This window comes from Diabrotica undecimpunctata, chromosome 7 (assembly GCF_040954645.1).
Source record: "Diabrotica undecimpunctata isolate CICGRU chromosome 7, icDiaUnde3, whole genome shotgun sequence".
Taxonomy (NCBI): Eukaryota; Metazoa; Arthropoda; class Insecta; order Coleoptera; family Chrysomelidae; genus Diabrotica; species Diabrotica undecimpunctata.
The window spans coordinates 58,124,516-58,147,592 of NC_092809.1; the positions used below are offsets into that span (position 1 = coordinate 58,124,516).

The window sequence follows — 23,077 nt, forward strand, 5'->3', positions numbered from 1 at the left end:
AAAATATCCAGCACCTCACTGCAAACGTTTACTGCACGAATAGCTTTGCTGGACCTCTGCTTTCAAATTGGTTTTATTTCACGAGATATCTGTTCGACTATACTAGTTAGCTTAAATCCTAAGTATATATTCCTTACAACTTTCAATTTTTTCTGTTCAGGTCCAGTTTTTTCGAAGCTTTTTCCCTGCCTAGACATAGGTACTGTTTTTTTTTTCGTTTTTACCTTATATTAATTTCATATAGTAGTACAAATAACAGAAAAATTATAGTAACACTTACTTAAATTTAACGCCTATATCACTGGAATTAATCAACTTCGCTGTGCTTTCCATCACACCCCCAAACAAACCTCCTCCTCTCTTGCCTCGTTTACCGCCCATCATTTCGGCGGATCTTCGCATCATGTAAATAAGGAAAGCGATCACAAGTATAGTAGGAAGCATACCAGAAAGACTCGCTGCTTCTATTTCTGTTTTATATATAACTGGTATAAAGTTTGCAGGTTCCATGTTCAAATCTACTTGTGCATTTTCTAGATTTCTTTCAAATGAATCTACGCTGCCTATGTTAAACCATATTATATTCTAAAAAGAATTAAAAGAATCGTTTTTACAAATTTTTTACTACCTGTAGATACTTTTAGATTTCTATTATTGACTATAACAAAATAATATACTATTATAACTTTAAGTAATGATAAACTTGGGACTGGAATTAGGTTGAATTAAATTTAACAGAACAAAAAAGAGAAAACATTTTTTTTATGGTTAACTTCTACTTACCGCTCCCTCAACAGTATTTCCAGGTAAAAGTTTAACTCGTACCCATTTTTTATTAACTACTTCTAGTCTCTCGACTACTCCTCGCTGCAAATAACTAAAAAAAAAAGTGCCATTAAAACTATAGAAGCAAATTGTATACCTAAAAACAGTTAATTATTTTTTGATATTCTCAATTCTTTCTTATCTCACTTTGCATACATAACAAAACTTAGCTGAAAACATTTATTTTGTTGAGTTTTAAGGTGGTACAAATTTTTGATGGGACACCTCATATAAAGGAACAATAAATTTTTGCAACTGTTTGTTTCCACCAAACTTGTAGTTATTTTAAGATCTGACTTAATTTTTCTAAATATGCTTAAAGTGTTCTTGAACTAGCCATCTTAGATGGTTGTACTGATACTAGAAAACTTCCAATCCAGTTTTAACATAAAAAAAATTCTAAAAGGAGTAGTTTTGATAATGCACAGTCATTGTCTTACTCACCTGTGATTTGGTATGCGGAATGTTTTCAATTATGAAAAACTAGTTATATATGCAGTATGTTTCACGGCGAGCTAACACTATCTATATATCAGAAACTACTTACATGATATTTATAATTTGTTTATTGGGATTATATGTTATGACAAACAGAAGAAAAATATTTGGATACATTTTGTTGACATACCACTTCCGTTTATACCGAAAATCAACTACAACTTTTGTGTTTTAAATGGAACACTTTGTATATTATTATAGATTCCACTTAAAATTCTAGACAAAATTTATTCATCTTTTTTCAAAAATTTTGACTGATAGAAACAAACTTTTCAAAGTTAATAGCTCATTCACTCACAAACATAATGTCAACATTATTTTAGCAATTTACATTGAAATCGAATTTCTAAATGCAGGGTGTTCACAAATTTTAATGGGATTTAATATTAGAGGTAAGATATTTTTTGTTTTATTTTAGCAGGCCGTATATGAAGATGACAGATTAATATCCATTAAACTTACACACATTCAAACACTAATTAATTATGAAAATCAAATAATATGCAATTTTTCGTTGTCACTTTTCTATGTTTATCGGTTGCTACACATATAAATGATAAAAAATCTGTGACAAACTTACACTCATATTAAAGCATATTAAATTATTTTCCAAATAGTATATCTGTTTTTTTGATCCGAATACTTAGTTTCAAAACAAAATACAGTTAAAGTCAAAAATTTAAAGTGGGCTGATTTCTATGAATGCAAGTTTATATTAACCTCTAATTAAATAACTATAACTTACCTATGTACAAACTCTTTCCAACTGATTTCTTTATAACCCATCTCCCACATGGTTACAGTTGCTAGGAAAGCTACAGCTGCTACTGCACCCAGGACATACCATTTGTCCCTTTCAGAATCCCCAAAGGGTTTACCACCACTTCCCCTAGAAATAGTTATACATTCAAACAATTTTTAATTTATTTCTTACAATTATTTGATTTTTTTTCTTGTAGACCAAAATAATATCTTCATAATGTGCACAGAGTATTAAAAAGTATCAAAGTTTATTTAGATTAGGTCTGTCCTGCCAAAGCTAATATTTTTAGCAACTTTCTTTTTTAGCATGTGTTATTAAAATATTAACAAATAATATTAGAAATTCATTTTGACCCCTTAATTTACACATTAATTTTGAAGTTTTGGTAAAAAAATGATCTATTTTTTTTTAATGAAAATCATATGTAATATGCATCTAATTAAATTGAAAAAAAAATTTCAGTGACATAGCATCTTTTTTGTACCTGTTTTTGTTTATCTGTACAAAAAAACTATTTTTTTTATTATTTTCTCCCTTTCTTGTGGTTGAGTAGTTATAAAGGTGTTGATCTTAGTTGATCAACACCTCCCATTGTATCATTATAGTCAATGATGACTTTAAGTTTAGAATTAGTTTGTCCTTCTCTATTCCTTTCTCGTTACCTCCATTTGTGGATTATACACCATAGATAGAAGATAAATAGCTTTCTTATACTTTCATTTTAGCACCATTACTTTGCCCATTTAAAACAAAATTGTTTATTCCTTCTTTATGATTTAGACCCAAAGTTCTGCATGTATCTGCTTTGGCTTGATTATTATGTCTGCTAACTGAGGGGATGTATAAAAATTATATTGAAATAAATTTAGTAAAATTAAAAATGTAACTATATTATGTTCATTCCAAAAAACGTAATTTGCTTCAGATAAACTAATGCTATACAAACAAAATTTTGAATTCCTATCAATTATCAATGGTTGCGACTGCAAGTTATTAGATAAATAAATATCATTTTACAGACTCAACACTGACTAGGCAATATAAAAAAGGTATTAAGGTAGCGATATTTAGGTATTTATATGTTTCTATTCGCTCCGTGCGTGACCATGGTAGGGGTACCTTGAAACGATGCCAGTATGGGTAGCAGCGAAATATGACAAAATTGGACACTATCTTTTTACGCATAAATTTTATCAAAAATGTGTGCAAATACATGTTGCGTATTTAGTTGTGCTAATAATACAAAAAATAGTAAGTGTAGTTTTTATAGGTTCCCAAAGATTACATATAAATTAGAGAAAAGAAAAAGATGAATCCGTGCTATTAATATGAAAAAGGAAATATCACGTAACCTCATTTTTATGCAATTGAAATATTTAAATAATTTACCTTAAATGATATTTTATAAGGCTTCAAGCTAACTGTAGAGTGCCTGATGACTTTAGCTTTTATATCATAACTTTTACTATTACTGTTTTTAATTATATGCTCTTTCACATGAAAAACTTGATTTGCTAGTACTAAATTTTTAACTTTTCTTTTCCGTTTGGACTTAAAAAGATATATTATGATGAATTTTGAGAAACCCAGTTTTTAATACTACATTTATTTTGTACATAAACAGAAAAAATATAATTAAAAAGTTAATTATTAATAATTGTCAATTTCGCCTGTATTTAACAATGTCAAACATATGTCATTAATGTCATATGTTTAACCTGAAAATTGGTAGGTCCAAAACTGTCAGATGAAGGCGGTAGGTGTCGCGGCAGTCACGCACGGAGCGAATACAAATACCAGATTCGCAGGGGCTTGAAAAATTTAAGATCGCAAGTTTCCCAGCCAAGCATGTACAAAATGACTAGTAGGTGCTCTTGTGTCAGAGACAAGCACATACATTAACAGATTGAAAACATTTTTCCTAAGAGGTATAAAAGGCTAAGAGGTATATGTGGCAATAGTCTACAGCCCACAATATACATAAAACTCACCTGATGGAAATCATTGCAAAAAAACATATAATTAAAACATCGTCACAAGGTACCAACAAAATATTTTAAAATACTATAGACAACAAAATATTAATAGTAAACATACATTGTATGTCATGAAATTCAAATCAATTTTAGCCTGATAAGACAGGTCTAGGTTTGGTTGTAATGAGTCAGAATTTAGATTTTTCTGAAGTTCTGACTCAGCACTACCAACTTAAGCTAATTTTTATTGATCCTGACTGTGCTATTTGGTATTCAGTTATGTAGGTAGATGAAAGGAACTATTTTAGCCTCAACTAAAAATTAATAAAATATAATTTAAGATACTAAGTAAAGGTAAATTAATTACAATCTATAACAAGGTCTTAGGATTAAAGAGCATTTGACAAGTAGGAAGGCTGAAAATGTCACCTTGGGAAGTAATGTAAGTGTTTCTAATTTGATGAAAACAATGTGATTTTATAACAGCTTTATTAATATATAAGGAAATATGAAAATTGAAACAATATTTAATGGTTGAATTTGATGAAAAGAATTATAATTTGATCTTATAGCAGATGTATTTGTATGTAGGAAAGGTAAAAAAACCGTTTTATGTTGATTTTATGTGCTTAGTTTGTTAGGTCAATCACTACCTTTTCTTATGGTTTGTCATTATTGGCTAAATGAAAAGTAATCTCTACATGCTTATATAGTTTATCCTAACTTATATTTTTATTGTGCAGCAACAAACTTGATAAACAATAAATTCAACTATTAATATAAACTATTTCTTAGGTGCATAGGTTGTCAAAGTCAAAATCTATGAGTGTCAAGCATTTCTTATAAATGTTATTAAACAATAAAAATATATACCCATGATATTGTAACACTATTGTACAATAAAATTATTTTAAATTTTCTGTAATCAATTCAAATATTTTCTTGCTTTCTTAATCATCATGTTTGATTAAATCTGTATATTAAACCTTGTAGAGAAGTTGCATTGGATTGTTATTTATGTAATTAAATATCATTAAAAAAATTAACCCTACACATTACTACTATCATGAATGCAGTTATTTTTAACAAATGTAACAAAATGTATTTACCTACTACTTTAGATAGGTCATAAGATACTTAAGTATAATTATAAATAGTTACCCTCTTCCAGATCCTCCAAAAAGTCCAAATGACCACTGTTCGTAAGGCTTAGAACTGCTGCCAGGACCAGGAGCCTTGCTTGGTGGTGGTTTTGGAAGTTCTTTTTGTGGTTCAGTCTTTCCATCTTTCCCTTTTACTTCCTTATTTTCTTTGGGAGGTTCTTTGATTTCTTTAGCCCCACCCGGCTTGAAGTACTTTTCAAATCCTTTAGGGGGCTTCTCGCAAAATAATCGCCATTCGTCTAACACAGCTCTTTTTAAAGAAAATTTGGTCTAAAAAGTCTTATGTTAGAAATCATTTTGTTATGAAATAATTTAACTTACCTGTGAAAAGTTTACATTACTTTGCTTGAATGTTTTCCACACTAAATTTTCCAATCTTCTACAACTAGTTAACAGTCGATGTGCCATAATTATTGTATTTTATATTATTTGAAGTCTCCAAAAAGACAACATCATATAACTTTATAAAATTTCAAATACCTAACCTCACAATTTAGCTCTGTTTAAATTTCAGATTCAAATAGTTCGTTTTGATATTGGAGGTATGTAAACGAACAAAATATGGCAACTTAAATATTCTCTAATAAAAAGTCTATATAAATTGTAATATATAAATCATTTTGGACAAATTATGTATAATATACTTAAATTTTAGTAAAACAGGAGGTATTTATTTTAATTATTTAGTTCTTTATAAAAGTTAGCCTGGTTGAATAATATGTTATTGTAGGCCAGTGATAATGATCCATGGATCTATAGTCTGGATCTACAGGCCTTTTAGCCAAATATTTTGATCTTCGTAAAAAGTCGAAAACGGTCGATGTTCCATCCTCATCAATCAACAAATCCCGGATGCCCGGATTGGTCCGGAAATGGTTAATTAGGGTTGTTCTCGTGTTTTCAGCTTAGCTTCAGCTTACAGTTCTTAGTGATGTTATGTAACTTTTCTTAGACACATTTTTAAATTTATTTAAATATTGTTATTTATTATAATTTGTTGGTAATTCTAAAATAGGGTGAGTAAGCTGATTTATTTATAGGTTAATTGGTAAGATGCACTTCCCTAATGATTAAATTAGAACATAATTATATATAGGTACATCTAAACTATTTTTAACAAAGATAAAAGTACAAGTGTGTATATCGCTAACACTGTATTGTTTTGCTTTTAATTTGCAATGTTGACATAGGACTAATAATAAATATTTTGTAGTTATAATTTTTTAATTTATTCAGCCTACATCCTATATAATATTTAATTTATTCAACCTGCATCTTAAAATACAGAGTTTCAAGTACTTTTTTGTGAATAAATTTAATTTTGTTTTTTAATTATTGTTCATATTTTTGTATAAAATATTGTTTTTGGATAGTGTAGTAACTGTCTTTTTAATAAAACTATTTTTAGCAAAATGGCAACAACTGAACAATTTTCATTGAGATGGAACAACTTCCATTCCAACATGACTTCGGGCTTCCATGATCTTCTAGAGAGTGCAGAAATGGTAGATGTAACATTAGCTGTAGATGGTCATTTTTTGCAAGCACATAAAATTGTACTGTCTATATGCAGTCCCTATTTTAAACAAATGTTCAAAGCCAACCCCTGCAAGCATCCTATTGTAATATTAAAAGATGTCAGGCATGAAAACATGAAAGATATTTTAGAATTTATGTACATGGGGGAAGTCAGTGTATTAAGAGAAAATTTAACACAATTTCTTAGAACTGCAGAGCTGCTTCAAGTAAAAGGATTGACAGGAGATGATCCTGTAAGTATTAATATGCAACATACATAGGTTCATTATATTTATGTAGACCACCATTATTTTGTTTTACTGGTATATTTTTAACATACAACTTTATTCACAAATATTTTAAACATATTTTTTACAATTTTTCAATATTTTCATACTTTATTAAGCTAATTTTTTATGTTAAAAAAATTAGAGAATAAACAGTATACTTTGAAATGTTTTCAGAACATACAATCATTATTGTTGCTCTAAATTTAGAGTGAAGTAAACTACAGTCAGAGTAAACATATAATCAGAGGACCAAGATATGAGTTCCTTCGGCTAATTCTCAATGGTAAAATTGAAGGAAAGAAATGGATAGGACGGAAGAAACTCTCTTGGTTGAGGAATTTGCGGCAGTGGACAGGTTTGACAGCGGACCAATTGCTACACGTAGTGCAAGACCGAGATCAGTATAAAAATATTATAAGCATGGTAGTCGCTGACGTTCCGTAGGGATATGGCACTCTAAGAAGAAGAAGAAACTACAGTCAATTTTGACACTTCTTGAGAAAAATGCAACATTGACTTTGCAGGAAAATGTTTATCCTTGTGGGACACTATTTTTGGTTGTGTGATGTGAGGATGTTTTGCCCATGATAGCGCATGTGCAATTGTTGATTGAAGAAGTAGAAGATTGTCCATAGTACATCAATTTGGTCTGAAGGCTGATTGAAATTGGTCGAGAATATTATTTTGTTTAAGATACCAAAGTAATCTTTTACTAACCATTTTTTCTAGAAGTTTACATAATGTACAGGTGAGAGAGATTGATTGCCTTTTCTGATAGGAATCGTTAGGGATTGTCTCCATAGTGATGGGAATTGTTGGGAAGACCAAATGTTGTTGAACAGTTGGAGTCTCTTCTCTACTAAAAAGATAGAGGGAATATATCATCTGGACGTGCAGGTGAGCTTTTTGTTGAAAAAATGGCATCATTTAGTTCCTGGGTACTGAAAGGTGTATTAATGGGATAATTACTATTGCAAGTTTTTTGAGTAGCACCAATTTTGTTCTGAGGATTGGTAGGATTATTTGATTTGTTAAGAAAGTTTTGGGAAAGCATATCACTGATTTGTTGGTCATCTATAATGACGTTATCCTGAATGACGAGGGCTGGAATTTTGGTGAACTCAATGCCTGACCTATAGGGCTGTCAATTTATTTGTATTAACTGTTATTGCATAATAAAATTTTATATCACTTTCTGAAACAAAAGTAATTGTTCTTATCATACAAAAACCACATCAGGCACACTACACCACTTTTTAAACAATATGTATGTTTTCGATATATTCGTGTTATATGCTGCAATGTTAAGTGGTCGGCAACTACCGCTGCAGTCCTATTAATATTTTAAAAATCCGTTAAGATTTAAATTTGATAAAATTGGAAGAATCCAACAACTGTTCTTAGGAATTAAATAATGAGTAGGTATGTACTTCCATATTAAAAAATATAGCCAAGGACACTTAAACAGCTAAAATGTTAAAACTGGAAGGAACAGAGGAAACTTGATAGAAGAAATGAGAAGCTAAAAGATAAAAATGTTGATTTATAACAATTACTCTCACTAGTTCTTTTTTAACAATACTAATTAATGTTTTTTTACTTAGTACTTCTTAATTATTAATTTTACTGTTTAGAAATATTTTACATTTTTTAATGTTATTTTATTTTATATAATTTCAGGGTGAGGATGGATCCTCTTCCAAAGATAACAAAGCCGAATGTGACAATGATGAGGAAAATGAAATATATAATGAACTGATTGAAACAGATGTAGAACTCCCTTCTTACTCACATTCATCTCCAACACCAATCATTTCCTCTCCAGCACTAACAAAACGAACAAAACACTTGAGTAATGCCGGTGTAAGTGGCAAACGCTCCAAGGTGTGTATTCATTAAACTAAATACAGTATGTTAAGTTTTGGATTAGATATTGCAAACTACATAAAGTGCTAAAATCGGCAACATTGCCTTGTATGAGGTAAATTCTCTGATCCCCTTCGACTCCTAGACAGAAAATGAGAAAACCATTTAGTAACACTGACCTTTATAAGGCGTTGCATTTGTGTCATTTTTTAATAATGTGAAATATTTTTTGTGGTTGAATTAAGAATAAAAGCGCATTCTTATTGAAACTAAAAAAAAATCCCAATTCTAAAACATAATTCCTAATTCATAAGAAATAATTCTTTATGCCCTACAGAAATGATTCAAATATTTGACCTTCTACAGCTAAACAGTATCCCAATCTGTCATAAAAAATTCTGCGGACAGATGTGGTATACTGTACTATTCAAGTTGTCCTCAATAAAAAATGGACCTATTATGTGTACTCCTAAAACTTTTTGAGGATGTTGAGCTCAGTAAACAATACTTCTGTGCTGGTTTTCCCGCACCCAATACCTCGTAATGGAAGGATTGTGTCTCCCTACTAACGAAACAGAAAATTCATCAGTAAATAAAATGTTTTTAATAAAATTTGGTTCATCATTAGCCTTCGTTATTAGCGTTTCACAAAACTCCATTCTTCGAAAGTAATCATCTGGATAAAGCTGCTGCATTTTCGAATATTTAAAATTCTTTTAACCATGCTTTTTCCATAGTTCCGTTACAGTAACATTGCCGACATCTAACTCTCTAGCAACGCTTCTACTTTAACGTGTTGAATCTACCTTGATTGTTGCACACATTTGTGTATCCCGGTATTCTCTTTCCTCAAATTTTTCTGGTGACACTTCTTGAGCGTGACATTTTATGCAATTTTTGAAGCAATAAAAACTCGTAAAAATTTTAACAATATTATGAACTGACTGTACACAAGGAATTGGTCCAACTAAAAAAACACAGAAAATAAATCTACACATTCTTGTTCAGAATTACCACCATAAAACCATTTTATTATTGGAACCTTTTCTGCGGGTGTTTCAACAGACATGTTGTTTACAAAAATAAATTAAAAATCTACGCTGTTATTGCTTTCAACAACCACTGTATACTGACAAATTATTGCCGACGGCACAACGGAGGTTCGTGGAAAGTGGCCGGCGCGCAGTGTTGCCATTTATGGTGTGTATATCTAATTTAAAACTTAACACACTCTATGTTACAAAGGTTCAAAATCTGTTTCCTTGTGATACGTTTTACACTGAAATATTTTATATATGGGATTAAACGACTATAATTGTATTTCGTATTTTCACAATTTTACTTCAGAATTTTTTTGAAAATGATTTATTTCTGAATTGGAAATCGAAACAGCAATATTTACAATTAATTTTGGTTTAATACCATCTTACACATATATTTCTTGTTTGCAGATAGAAAATCAACAATCTCCAATAAAATCTTCCGACTTTGAGCCAGTTCAACCAATATGTGAATTGAATACTAGTCAACTGCAATCAACCAATGACAATTCAAATATACTCAATACTGTGAAACCCGAATTGGACGACATCAAAGAACCGATCAACTTGAAAACGTGGGACAATCATTTGAACACATCCTCAGGTTCAGATTATTTAAATTCTTCAGCAGAGCAAGGTAAGTCAATTAACAGAAATGTCTATAGTGCTTGAAAATATGATGTATCTTCTTGATATTGTGAATCTTGCATTTATAGTGAAATATTTTTAATCAAGTCACATTTATTTTAGTACATTATCAAAGACAAATAAAATATTTATTATTTTTAAAGAGTGCATTATTAAATTTAATTTCCCTTCTTATATTCTTCATTCCTGGAATTACATATTGGTGCCTTTCTAGATCTTTTCAAAGGATCAAACTTCTTTCTTTCTATTTTTAATTTATTACTTTATACAGGATGATAAACTTTTTTGACAAAATCGTTATATCTGTTTTTTGTTAATGTAGGAGGTACCAAAAAAAGTATTTTACAAAATAGGAGGTATCTGTATGCTTCACATTTTAAAATTAGACAAATATATAGGGTCTTCCATAATACTGTACACTATGCAGGTGTTTCACGACGAGCTTACGCTATCTATATATCGGAAACTACTTACACAATGTTTATGACAATTGGTTTATAGAGATTACAAGTTAAGTTATGATGTGAAAAAATATTCTGCTACCATAAGTGAGCAACAACTTTACCATTTTAAATGGAACACCCTATATATTATTGCATTTTTAAATTCTACGTAAAATTTTAGACAACATTTGTATGAGGTATCATAGGTCAAAACTTCATACTTTTTGAGTTATTCATGTTTTTTTTAAGTTTTGACAGATATAGGCAAACTTTTTAAAGTTAATAGCTCATCCATTTCCAAACATAATGTCTTGAAAACTTTTGCACACTAAGAATAGGTAACATTCTTTCAGTAATGTACATCAAAATCAAATTTCTATGTACAGGGTGTTCACAAATGATACAAATCAATGATACAATACAAATGATTTTAGTGAAAAAAGAAATCAGTTGTTTTTCAAATAGTATTATCGTTCCCTATATCTAAAGTTAATACTTTTGGAGATAATTGTGATTATAATGTTGGTGTAATGGTGTAATAATGTTAAAGGTAAGATATTTATTGTTTTATTTTAGCAGACTGTGTATGAAGTATTGTTAGTGGCGATGAATATTGGATTTACTCCTACGAACCGAAAAATAAACGCCAATCCGCCTTATGGGTGTTTCACGATGAAACACCCATCAACAAAAGTGATTCGTTCTCGAAGTGTGTCAAAGAAAATGGTCTCAACTTTTGTGTCAAAATCTGATCATGTAGCAACAATTGCTTCAGGAGATCGAAAAGCGGTTACTTTTGATTGGTGTATAAGCAGAAAGATCGTTACCTATTCTTTGTGTTCAAAGGTTTTCGAGACATTATGTTTGTAAATGGATGAGCTATTAACTTTGAAAAATTTGTCTCTATCTGCCAAAATTTTTGAAAAAAGATAAATAACTCAAAAAAAAAATCGGTTGCCTGTAAAGTCGGTTTTACGGGCGAAGATTTTACGTGACAACGTCTTTTTCTCGGTAGAATATTTATTGATATGAATATTATTAAATTGCACAATAGTTGTTTGCAGTTGAAACGCGCTGTTTCTTCTCAATCGACTGAATTACGATTGATTGCAGAGTGATTTAAACTAATAATTTACTTAACACTATCAACATTTGTCAATAGTATGACATAACCTATAAACTCAGTTTCTCAACTTTTGTGGCAATATAACAATTAATCAATCAATCATAGTTTACGATAATGAAATATTAGTGTACAATTATTTACCTTTATTGTTGTAGTTGTTGTAAATGACGAATCTAAGCACTCCACATTTTCACTACAGACACAGCTGACGATACTTTAACCACACGTGTGAACTTGTATTATGACGCTTTCTCGGTTTTCCAACGCCAAGAACGCTCGAGAAAGACAGAGACACAAGCACGCACCGATTCAACGCGCCTAATTCTCTAGTGCTGCGCGCGCAGCGGACCGATCATGTTTGAGTGGGAGAGAGACGCAAGGCATTCGCCGGCCCGGCGGGCCTCTCTCTCGTTCGGTGACTCATCGTAACAGACGTGAGCGGGCGTTACACTTTTTCATGAGTGACTCCGAGCCACAACCTAATTTAAGACGTTGTCACGTCAATATAAAATTTTGACTTATGGTACCTCAAACAAATTTTATCTAGAATTTTACGTAGAATTTAAAAATGCAATAATATTAAGGGTATTCCATTTAAAATAACAAAGTTGCTGCTTACTTCCGATATAACTGAAAGTTGCATTTCAGTCAAAATATTTTCTTTAATTTCTTCATAACTTGTAATCCCCATAAACCAATTTTCATAGATATCATGTAAGTAGTTTCCAATATACAGGGTGGACGAAAAGTCGCTTTACCGAAAACAATTTAAAACAAAATGCAATTTCAGAAATATAATTGATTTTAAAAATTTTTCAAATTGTTTACCTTCTTGTTCAACACATACATTACAGCATTTGATGACTGATTTACAGATTGCTCTACACAAACCTGCTTGTGCGTGCAATGAAAGGATCTCTGCTTCGATGCATTTCTTTAATGCTCCTAATGTTTTTGGCTTTCGCTTAAATACTGCATTTTTTATTATGGCTCACAAAGAAAAATCGCATGGTGTTAGGTCACATGACCTTGGAGGCCAGTCAATTGTTCCATGCCGTCCGATCCGTTTCTCAAATGTATTGTTTAAGAAATCTCTTACTTGTAAACCATAGTGTGGTGGTGCTCCATTTTGCTGAGAGATTAAAGAAATGTTTTCATAAGTAGGAGTATTTTGCAATTCTGGAATCAACACCTCTCTTCACATGTCAAGGTATTTTTCAGCTGTTACTGTCCGATCAAAACAATAAGGTCCTACAATCCATCCATTCCTCCACAAACTGTAACACCTGGAAGATTTAACTCTTCTTCTAAAACTGCATGGGGATTACTGTTACTTTAATAAACAGAATTATGTCGATTAACCCTACCATTTAACTTAAATGCGGCTTCATCTGTCCATCTGTGTTTTCAAGTTCAGACCGAATTACGACTGGTTATGAAAATTCCACTCTCCTGTCAAAATAATTTTCATGTAAGGGGATCAGAAGTCGACGGTGGTAGCATTTCAACTCCCTCAGTATGACTTGAAGACTTGCTTGTCTGTCTTCTGACAGATACGGTGGACACTTTCCGAAACTAACTGTAGATTGGCTTCTGAACGTAAATTACGTGGATGACCACATCGAGGTAAATCAGCAACATTGCCAGTGCTCTCAGATTTCTTTTTTAAATTAAATAAAGCCTACCTTGTTGGCGGCACAGTTTTGTGAAATTTTTCCTTACAGTTCACTTGTCGTCAATTTGCGGTACCTTTCTATTAATTAGAATAATGGCGGTGTAGCCTTCATTGAACCATCGCATCCATTTAGTACCACTGTTGCCACTTTTCGAAGTAAGTGTGTGGTTTCAGTAAAGCGACTTTTCGGCCACCCTGTATAGATAGTTTAAGCTCTTCGCCAAACACTCTGTACTGCATCAAAGATATATATTTTTTAATGAAACACCCTGAATGTTATTTTAAATTTAAAATCCTCTTTACTTTCTTGTTACTAGAATACAAAGTTGTTTTGTGTTATACAGGGTATTTAAAAAGTTGCGATCAAATTTCAATTAAAATCGTAACAAGTTCAGGGACCTACATAATTTAAAAAATGCGTACAAAACCAACGACTTGCTGTAGACATAGTTTTTAAATAATTGTCAAAAAGTTCATAAAGATGGTTGATTTTGCTAATAAATACTAAATAACTCTTTCCAATTTCTTTTCACGTAATTATTTGTATATAACATCAATCAAGAAGATACATTGTAATAGATACTATTATAGCTAAATGTAACCTCTTAATTTTTGTATATATTTTTTATTATTTGACGAGCATTTTAAGTTATTACTAAATAATTTTTTGCGTTGTCAATTTTTTTTTTTTTCGCATTGCTGTGAGTTTGTGTTGTTTATATTTTTTAAAGTTTTTTTTGCATGGTAAGTAGACAGTCTAATATAGCATCCCCTTAACATTTTTAAGTGTATCATACTAATACTTTTCTAGCAACAAGTCGAAGTATTTGTTAAAAGAAGGATGTTCGAGGAAATTTGCTAAATCAACTCCGTGTGTTAATCAAGAATCATGGATATATAAAATATATATTTTTTTGGTAGAGTATTTAAAGCACTTCACATGCAGCCAAACAAATTTTATTTCAATATAAATGTATTAAAGCGAGATCGTTTTATATCAATTATCTCGCTGCTGTTTATCATTGGTTCACTGGTACAGCTGTTTTAGTGAAAACAAGTACATATCAGAAGAGTCGGTAATACAGACATATAAATGAGAACAGGCAGATAGATCGTCATGTTATCAAAACATATGAAACATTTTTAAGAACGTCGAAATGGAAATATCTGGAGGGAATAAGTAAAGTCCGCCACTCACGTTCCAACAGCGCAGTACGATTTTGTCGAATGCAATTGCAGTACAATAATGTTGAATATCGGATGGAAACACACACGTACCGATTTTGCAGTATGAGTTTTACTTTCAAATTAGCAACATGCCAGATAACGATATACTTTTAGCGGCTCTTGCTCTTTGTATAAACAAAAAGAATACAAGAAACGTAGGTGGTGGTGCAAAGATTCCCTTTTGTAACATGTTCGAAAATTTGTAATTTTCCTTTTTACCAACTCTTCATTAGTATCCGGTTTCACTTCTTGAAATTTAGCAACCAAAATATTCACAGCTTTTTTCTAGCGGTTTTATCATGATATGGTATCGATTTTATTTTCTAAAGACAGTGTTGTTCTTTATAAATGCCAAAGAAATCTCTTAAAAACTTCTAGCTATAAATCGTTTTCGAAATTTACAAGCAAATGATTTTTTTGCAGTCGTACGATTTTGTCGTTGTCACAATATACCTACACGATCAAATTTACGACCCAACCAACACTGTCGTACTGCTGCAGACTGACTTGTTTGTCTGTCGTCAAATCGCGCCGATTTGGTCGAATGATGCACATACACGATCAAATTACGATCAATTTTGTAGCATTCAACAAAATCGTACTACGGCGTTGGAACGTGAGTGTGGCTTTAGTCTTGAGAATTACTAGTCCTGACTTCATTAGACACATTTTAGAGACTATTATAATGATGTTAATAATTTAACAACACTGCTTTTAAAGATAAATACTTCGAAAAAATTTGTTAATTGTTGAAATATACTTTTAGTGAATGTATGAGTTTGATTTTTTATATAAACAGAATCCATATTAATATCCAACTTTTTATGATAGCGTAAGATATTTGTATCGCATGTGATAATAATGTGTAGTTATAGTAAGCTGATACAATGACAGAGCAAGATCGTCGTGAGAGATTCCTTCTTGTTTTTATATGCGTCGTGCATTGTTCATTATAATTTGCATACATCAATGTCACTATTATTATTATATATTACTGTTGTAAATATTGTATTATTTACAATGATTGTTGATTTACAGTTCAAAATTAATTCTTATAAATTTTTATAGAAGTACCTTATTTTGTATCCGCTTACTGCATTAAATTCGCATACTACTTATAATTGAAACTAATTTTAGAAATATGCATCTCTTGAAATTTGCCGTATTCTGAAAGATGTATAAGTCGGTTTTAATCAGTTAACATTATTTAAATATGTACCGACAACATGCCAACATTATAAGCATTCAAGTTTTCTTCACAATCCTGCCATACTTCCATATTGTGTTACGATCATCTTGCAATCAATAATTAATAGTAACTTCTACCAATCTGATATTGCCTATTCTTTGTCAGCTTCTTAATTAACACCCTTGACTGCTGATTCAAATAGCGTTTTAGATATCATTATATTCTTCTGTGTAAGTCTCGCCAGCCATGGATACTTTTTTTACCAGTTCCCCCAAGTACCCACATCAGTGATCTCGTTCAATGCTTGTACGTAGTAGTGAGGTAACTCGTGCATGATAAAATACTGGAAGACGTTTTGTGATATTTCCGTTCCAGTATTTTTGAAGTGTCTTTTTATGGACAGTCTTTGGTTTATTGTGTAATGAACCCCATGTCGTACTATCCGTGTATCTGATACTAACGTAATTGCTCTTGCAAGGCGTTCAAGACCATTTCATTTATATCGGTTTGCTTTGTATTCATTTTTTTGTATTTATTTCTTGTTGATGAATAAACCCATTAATACCTTTCGGTGTTAGGCTATTTACATTATAATTTTAACACATATTTAGTTCATAAATTTATTCATGATTGTCTATTTTGGGCCAATGATCTTATTTCGTGCCATTATAGCTTGCTTCTTGTCTGACTTGGATCATCTCATCTCAGTCTTGGACGTCCTACCTTATTTTTCTCGTGTACTCTGATTTCGTATACTGTTTCTTAGCACTTTTTCGTACACCTGGATTTTTACTTTCTTGGTATACTGTTAACTATTCCAATACTTCTATATTAATTTTATATTTTTTTTGCTTCTAGTTGTCATTACCATTGTTTTGCTTTTGTTCGTGTTTATTTTCATGTTTATTTTCCTTAATTCTTTTATATAAATATTTATTATTTGTTGCACTTTCTCTTCGAATCAGCTACTCGTACCATACCATCAGAATATAATAATTCTTGTAAATCCACATTGTTCATTTTCCATTTCCCACTATCATGTCTTTACATTTTTTCTTGCGTCGCTTTATTAGGTTATTAATAACTAGTGAGAAAAGCTTCTTCTTCTTCTTCTTTTTATCTAGACATGACTGTCTGTTTTTAATGTGCCTCCAGTAAGTTGCCGTTCCGTCGTTTTCGTGGTCTTCCTAGTGATCCTCTTCCTTTGGGAAACCGTCTCTTGCCGTCTTTACTACTCTATTTGTTGTCATTCGACTTTTATGATTGTTCCATTCTACTCTTCTAATTCTTACTCAATTCTTTATGTTATACTTGATCTACGTCGTATATCTGTACTTCTAGCTCTGTCACATAGTGTCTTACCATCAATTTTTGTAAGTATTTTCATCTTTGTTGTTTCTAATATCCTTTTGTCCTCTCTGTGTCAGGTCTTGTTTCTGCCGCGTTTCATTATTGGTCTGATGACTGTTTTGTAAATTCATTTAGGCATCCTGCGTCTCTGTTTGCTCTATTCACTTGATCTTCCACTTCGGTTTCGAGCTTTCCGTAGCTAGATAATGTGATGTCTATATATTTAAACTCCATCACTTGTTCTATTATCTGACTTTTCAGTCCCAATTTACATCTTAGTAACTTTGCTGTTGTAACCATGCATTTTGTCTTTTTTTGGGGAAATTAACATGTTATATTTTCTGCCGGTTATATTAAATTGGTGCAGCATACGTTGTAAATCGTCTTTACTTTGAGAGAGTAGTATTGCGTCGTCTGCATAGCAGATTATTTTAAGTTGTTTTTCTACCATTTGTTATCCTCTTTTAGTTCTTACTTTTTTTATTATTTCATCCATAATCAGGTTAAACAATAGAGGACTCAGGGAATCTCTCTGTCTTATCCCATGGCCAGCTTCAATAGGGTAGGTTAGTTCTTCTACTTTTACTTTTATTGTGTTGTTTTGGTAGATATTTTCGATCGTTTTGATTATTCCTATCTTAGAGATATCTGTCTTGCTTACAATAAGTGGATAACGTACTTTAATTTGACCCGGTCAAATGCCTTCTTAAAGTCCACGAAACATAGATGTGCCGGTTTGTTGTATTCTAATGATTTTTCTTGCAGTTGCCTTATTATAAAGTGAGAAAAGCAATGGACTTAATACGCAGCCGTGTTTGACATCAATCTTTGTCTGAAATTCATCAGATTCCTGATTATGTGTCCTTATTTTTATTTTGTTATTTTTATATAGGAATTTAATAATGTATGTCATGTCTATTTCTATTCCTCTTTTCTTCAAACATATCCTAATATCTTCTGAAGCAAAAGTTATTTTCAAATCAATAAAGCATATATCGATATCTCCTTTCCTTTCCTTATTAGATTTTCTCCTACTTGTCTCAATATAAAAATGTGATTTTGGGTACTTTTCCTTTTTTAAAGCCATTTTGAGATTCTCCTAATTGTATTTCCAGTTTTCCCCTTGTCCTTTTTTCAATTATCCTATTAAATACTTTGGCAGGAAATCCCTCTATAGTTATTGCTATTCTTTGCATCTCCCTTATTAAACAGTGATATTATTATATGTTTTCCAATCCGTAATGTACCATAGAAGAGTTTCGGATTACATAATTGTCATTCATCTTTTGCCCAAATTTTTTCCAGGATTTTTTACCTTTTTTACTTCTTGTTTAACTTCGTTTCTGGCCATTTAATATTTTTTTAGTCGTCCTCTGATATGTTTTTTTTTTATTCATTTAGATACAATTATTCCTGCAGGTAGGATGCTTAACACGATTCTTTAAAGGATTTTCAACTCTTTTTACGACTTAAGGACTTCTTATCTCTGGAATTTCTAGTTAGATTAGATCTCACATAAGTCACGTCAAATAAATATGCCTAACGTTTGTGTTCTTTTCCTCTTATAGAGGTTTTAAAATAGGTAAGAACCTATCTTTTAAATGGTATTTTAGGTTTCCGCCATTTACACTTTCCTGCTGTAATCATAATAAGACAGAAGAAATTATTAAAGAAACGGAAAATAATAGGCATAATACAAAATTACTATACACTTACCTCAAGTTAGTAAAACGTAAAGAGACAATGCAATTTATTGAAACGTGACAATCGAAGAAATACTCCTAACAACTGTGTCAAAAAACTGATACCAAACAACTAGAAAATAAACCATTGCATACAAGAAGAAGAAAACGGAGAACCATCTTATAAAAACTTTAAATATAACATAGACCAGGGATGAGCAACACGCGGCCCGTTAAACATGTTTATGCGGCCCACCAAACATTTCTAAAATTGCATTTATTTTATCGCCTTTCCCCCATCAATATATTATAGTTATAAAATATAAATACAACCGAATATAAAATAAAAACACTTCTTCTTCTTCTTTTTCTTTTTTATGTAGGCATGACTGTCTGTTTTTTAATGTACCTCTAGTAGGTTGTCATTACATCGTTTTCGTGGTTTTCCCATTGGGGAACATAGCAACAATGCTTCGTGAACGCATTGCAAAATTTGAATACAGCCTAACTGGCTATATTTTTACGTGTTATTTACATTAAATTGAATATTACCGAAGAATTGTGTTCACTGATTCCAATGCAAGGAACTACAACCGGCAAAGACCTGTACGATGAATTAAAGTCTGTGTTGGAAAATGTTTGAATTTTAATTGAAAAGATTATTGGTATATCGACAGATGGAGCACGAGCAATGTCAAGCATGGAGGTAGGAGTATCGGGAAGGCTATTTCAAGACATTAAGGTCACAGGAAGGGAAATATTCGTTAAACATTGCATAATTTATCAGGAAAATTTGTATATCGAGTTTGCCACATATCACAATACCAATAACTGATCTAATCACTTTTATAAAGTCGCGCTCGTTCAATCATCGTGAATTTAAAGAATTATAAACTAAATATGGAGATGTGGTTTATAGAAGTAAAATTGGCTTAGTAGAGGTGCAATGTTAAAAAGAGTATACAACTTAAAAAGCGAAATATAATTGTTCTTGGATATGAACGGATATGCCTTTCCTCATATTGGTAATAAAGGATGCCACTTTTGCAAAATAGTTTGTCTCATTTGCCACATTTAGAAAAAGAAAACCTTACTACTTCAAAGCGGAAAAGACAGCGGTTTCCTTGTAATCTCCCTTCAAAGGTTGACGATCCAATTGGCAATAGTTAAACTTGAATTGTCGGCTCTGAAGATATCGGATAACCATGCCTAAAATATTCCAGTTTGTGATTTTTTGCTTTTCCATCTGCTTCAAACAACTTCATTACTAACTCTATCTACCCAACCTATTCATAGGATTCTTTCAGCTTTCTGGGAAGTCTTCCAATTTTCTAAAAAGTGTATTCGTCAAGATGCAGCCTTCGACACAATATAAAAGAGTAATGCATACAAAACATCTTATTAATCTAATTTTTAGTCTGAAAGTGATACTGTTTCCACATAAGATTTTCTTCATCTTACAAGATGCAGTTCTGGCTTTGATGTTGAAGTTTTTCGTCGAAAATATTGAACTACTTGCAATTAACACCGTGTCCTCCACGCATCCCAAATTTTGAACATTCTCCAATGCTTTATTAAAAACGAACTCCGAATATATGTTAAATATTAGTGAGAACAAAATGCAGCCTTGTCTTACTCCTCTTCGTATTTGAAGCTCTTCAAAATTATCCCGGCATATGATGTTTGTATAGTACAGATGTACAGAATAGAATGGCGTAGAAAGCTTGAGAAGGTCGAGGCCCTCTAAGGGCTGTAGCACCAAGATGATGATGTTTGTACGTTGATGTTAGTAAAGATTTTTAATGATACGTAGGTCTTTATCATCAATATCCTCCTGCTGAACTTCTTTAGGTGCAATCTTCTTGCGAAGTCTTTGCAAAACTTCTTCATTCGTGACTGTATCTACGTAAGATATTCTCAGGATTCTTCTGTACAGCCACATCTTGAAAACTTCCACTTTTCTCATCTACTTTTCAATCAGAGTGCTGAACAATCGCTATTATTTTAGTATGTTTTACTCGATCAAAAGCCTTCTCGATGTAATAAAACACATATAAACCGGATAGCCGACATCTCTGCACCTATGCATGATAACTTTAATACTAAATAGTGTTTCGCTGGTTGCAAAGTTATTGCGGAACCTAAACTTTGTGTCACTAAGTTATTCTGCTATTTTTTGGTACATCCTTAAGTGCAAAATTCGAAGAAATAAATTTAAATCGTGGCTCATCAAACTGATGGTTTGGTAGTCACTACATCTTTTCGCATTTGATTTTTCGTACAAACGGACGACAGCAGCCAATCCATTGGTATTAAGCCTCCTAATTTTTTTTATCTATAATTTTTAACCGATCTCTATAATTTTTAAAGTGCAAAGTATTCCAAAATATAATTTTTGCTGTAAAATATTAGCGCTAAGTAATAACGCAACAACACATTTTTTGACCACAAAGACCAACACAAATATATGTACATTTAATAACACCCGTGGTCAAAGATCTATGGTAGATTATGTTATAACCAACCGAGATATACATCCATCGAAAATAATCGACGCCTTAACTCAGCCAGATGTAGGTAGCGACCATAGCCTAGTATTATGTAAAATAAGAATCATCCTGAAATGTTCCTTCCCCCCCCCCCCACCCCAAGAGAGCGGCGCGAACACAAACAAAAATCAAAGTCGAAGGACTAAATACGATAACATCGAGGAAAGCTGGGAACAACTCACAAATAACATAATTCATGCAGCAACATAATCACTTGGAGAGAAGAAAGTAACGAACACTAACATATCAAAAAAGAAAACACCATGGATAAAGAGGAAGTGAAGACAAAATGTGAAGAAGATAAGAAAGCCTTTTTACAATACAGAACACAACAAACACAACAGGCATACAACCAATATAAACGAATCAGAAATGAAACGAATACTTTGGTTAGACAAATAAAAAGGGAACACTGGCAGAGCTTCTCAAAACAGATGGAACACGACTTCTACGGAAAACAAAAAGAAATATGGAGAATGATCAGAGGACAAAGAAAAGAGATGAACGAACTAATAAAAACGAAACACATTCAGAAGGAAACATGGGTAGACTACTTTCGATCCCTATTTGCTAAAGCTGACAATAATGAACCCCCAACACCAGAGGTGACGACAAACGAAGAAATAAATATTGAGGAAGAAGAGGTAAAGGATGATTTACAACGTATGCTGCACCAATTTAATATAACCGCCAGAAAATTTAACATGTTCATTTCCCAAAAAAGACAAAATGCATGGCTACAACAGCAAATTTACTAAGATGTAAATTGGAGCTGGAAGGTCAGATAATAGAACAAGTGATGAAGTTTAAATATCTAGGCATCACATCTAGCTACAAAAATCTCGAAACTGAAGTAGAAGATTAAGTGAATAGAGCAAACAGAGCCGCAGGCTGCCTGAATGAAACAGTATGGAGAAATAAAAATATCGGGAAAGAAACGAAAGGCAAAATTTACAAAACAGTCATCAGAACAATAATGACATACGCGGCAGAAACAAGACCTGGCACAGAGGGGACAAAAAGGACAGATGAAAACACTTAAAAAAATTGATGGCAAGACACTATGGGACAGAGCTAGAAGTACAGATAAACGACGTAGATGCAAGGTGGAGAACATCAAGAACTGGGTAATAAATAGAAGAGTAGAATGGAACGATCATATAAGCCGAATGACAACAATTAGAGTAGTAAAGACGACAAGAGACGATTCCCCAATAGGAAGACAATCAGTAGGAAGACCAGGAAAACG

General features: G+C 31.9%; 2 protein-coding genes across 3 annotated transcripts in view; one reads left to right on the forward strand and one right to left on the reverse strand.

The window, feature by feature from the left end:
* Positions 1-5,731, reverse strand: part of Afg3l2 (AFG3 like matrix AAA peptidase subunit 2) — a 30,265-nt gene extending 24,534 nt beyond the window's left edge. The window contains exons 1-5 of the mRNA XM_072537356.1: positions 5,547-5,731; positions 5,224-5,495; positions 2,069-2,212; positions 784-877; positions 281-585 (exon numbers count right to left, since the gene is read on the reverse strand). Coding sequence (XP_072393457.1) covers positions 281-585; positions 784-877; positions 2,069-2,212; positions 5,224-5,495; positions 5,547-5,633 — 902 coding nt within the window. The 5' untranslated portion in view covers positions 5,634-5,731. The remainder of the gene's footprint in view (positions 1-280; positions 586-783; positions 878-2,068; positions 2,213-5,223; positions 5,496-5,546) is intronic.
* A 149-nt stretch (positions 5,732-5,880) lies between these two features.
* LOC140445379 (uncharacterized) overlaps positions 5,881-23,077 on the forward strand; it is a 51,327-nt gene continuing 34,130 nt past the window's right edge. For both annotated transcript variants that reach the window (XM_072537359.1, XM_072537357.1), the window contains exons 1-4: positions 5,881-6,241; positions 6,634-6,997; positions 8,714-8,917; positions 10,351-10,576. In XM_072537359.1, the coding sequence (XP_072393460.1) occupies positions 6,638-6,997; positions 8,714-8,917; positions 10,351-10,576 (790 nt within the window). In that variant the 5' untranslated portion in view covers positions 5,881-6,241; positions 6,634-6,637. The remainder of the gene's footprint in view (positions 6,242-6,633; positions 6,998-8,713; positions 8,918-10,350; positions 10,577-23,077) is intronic.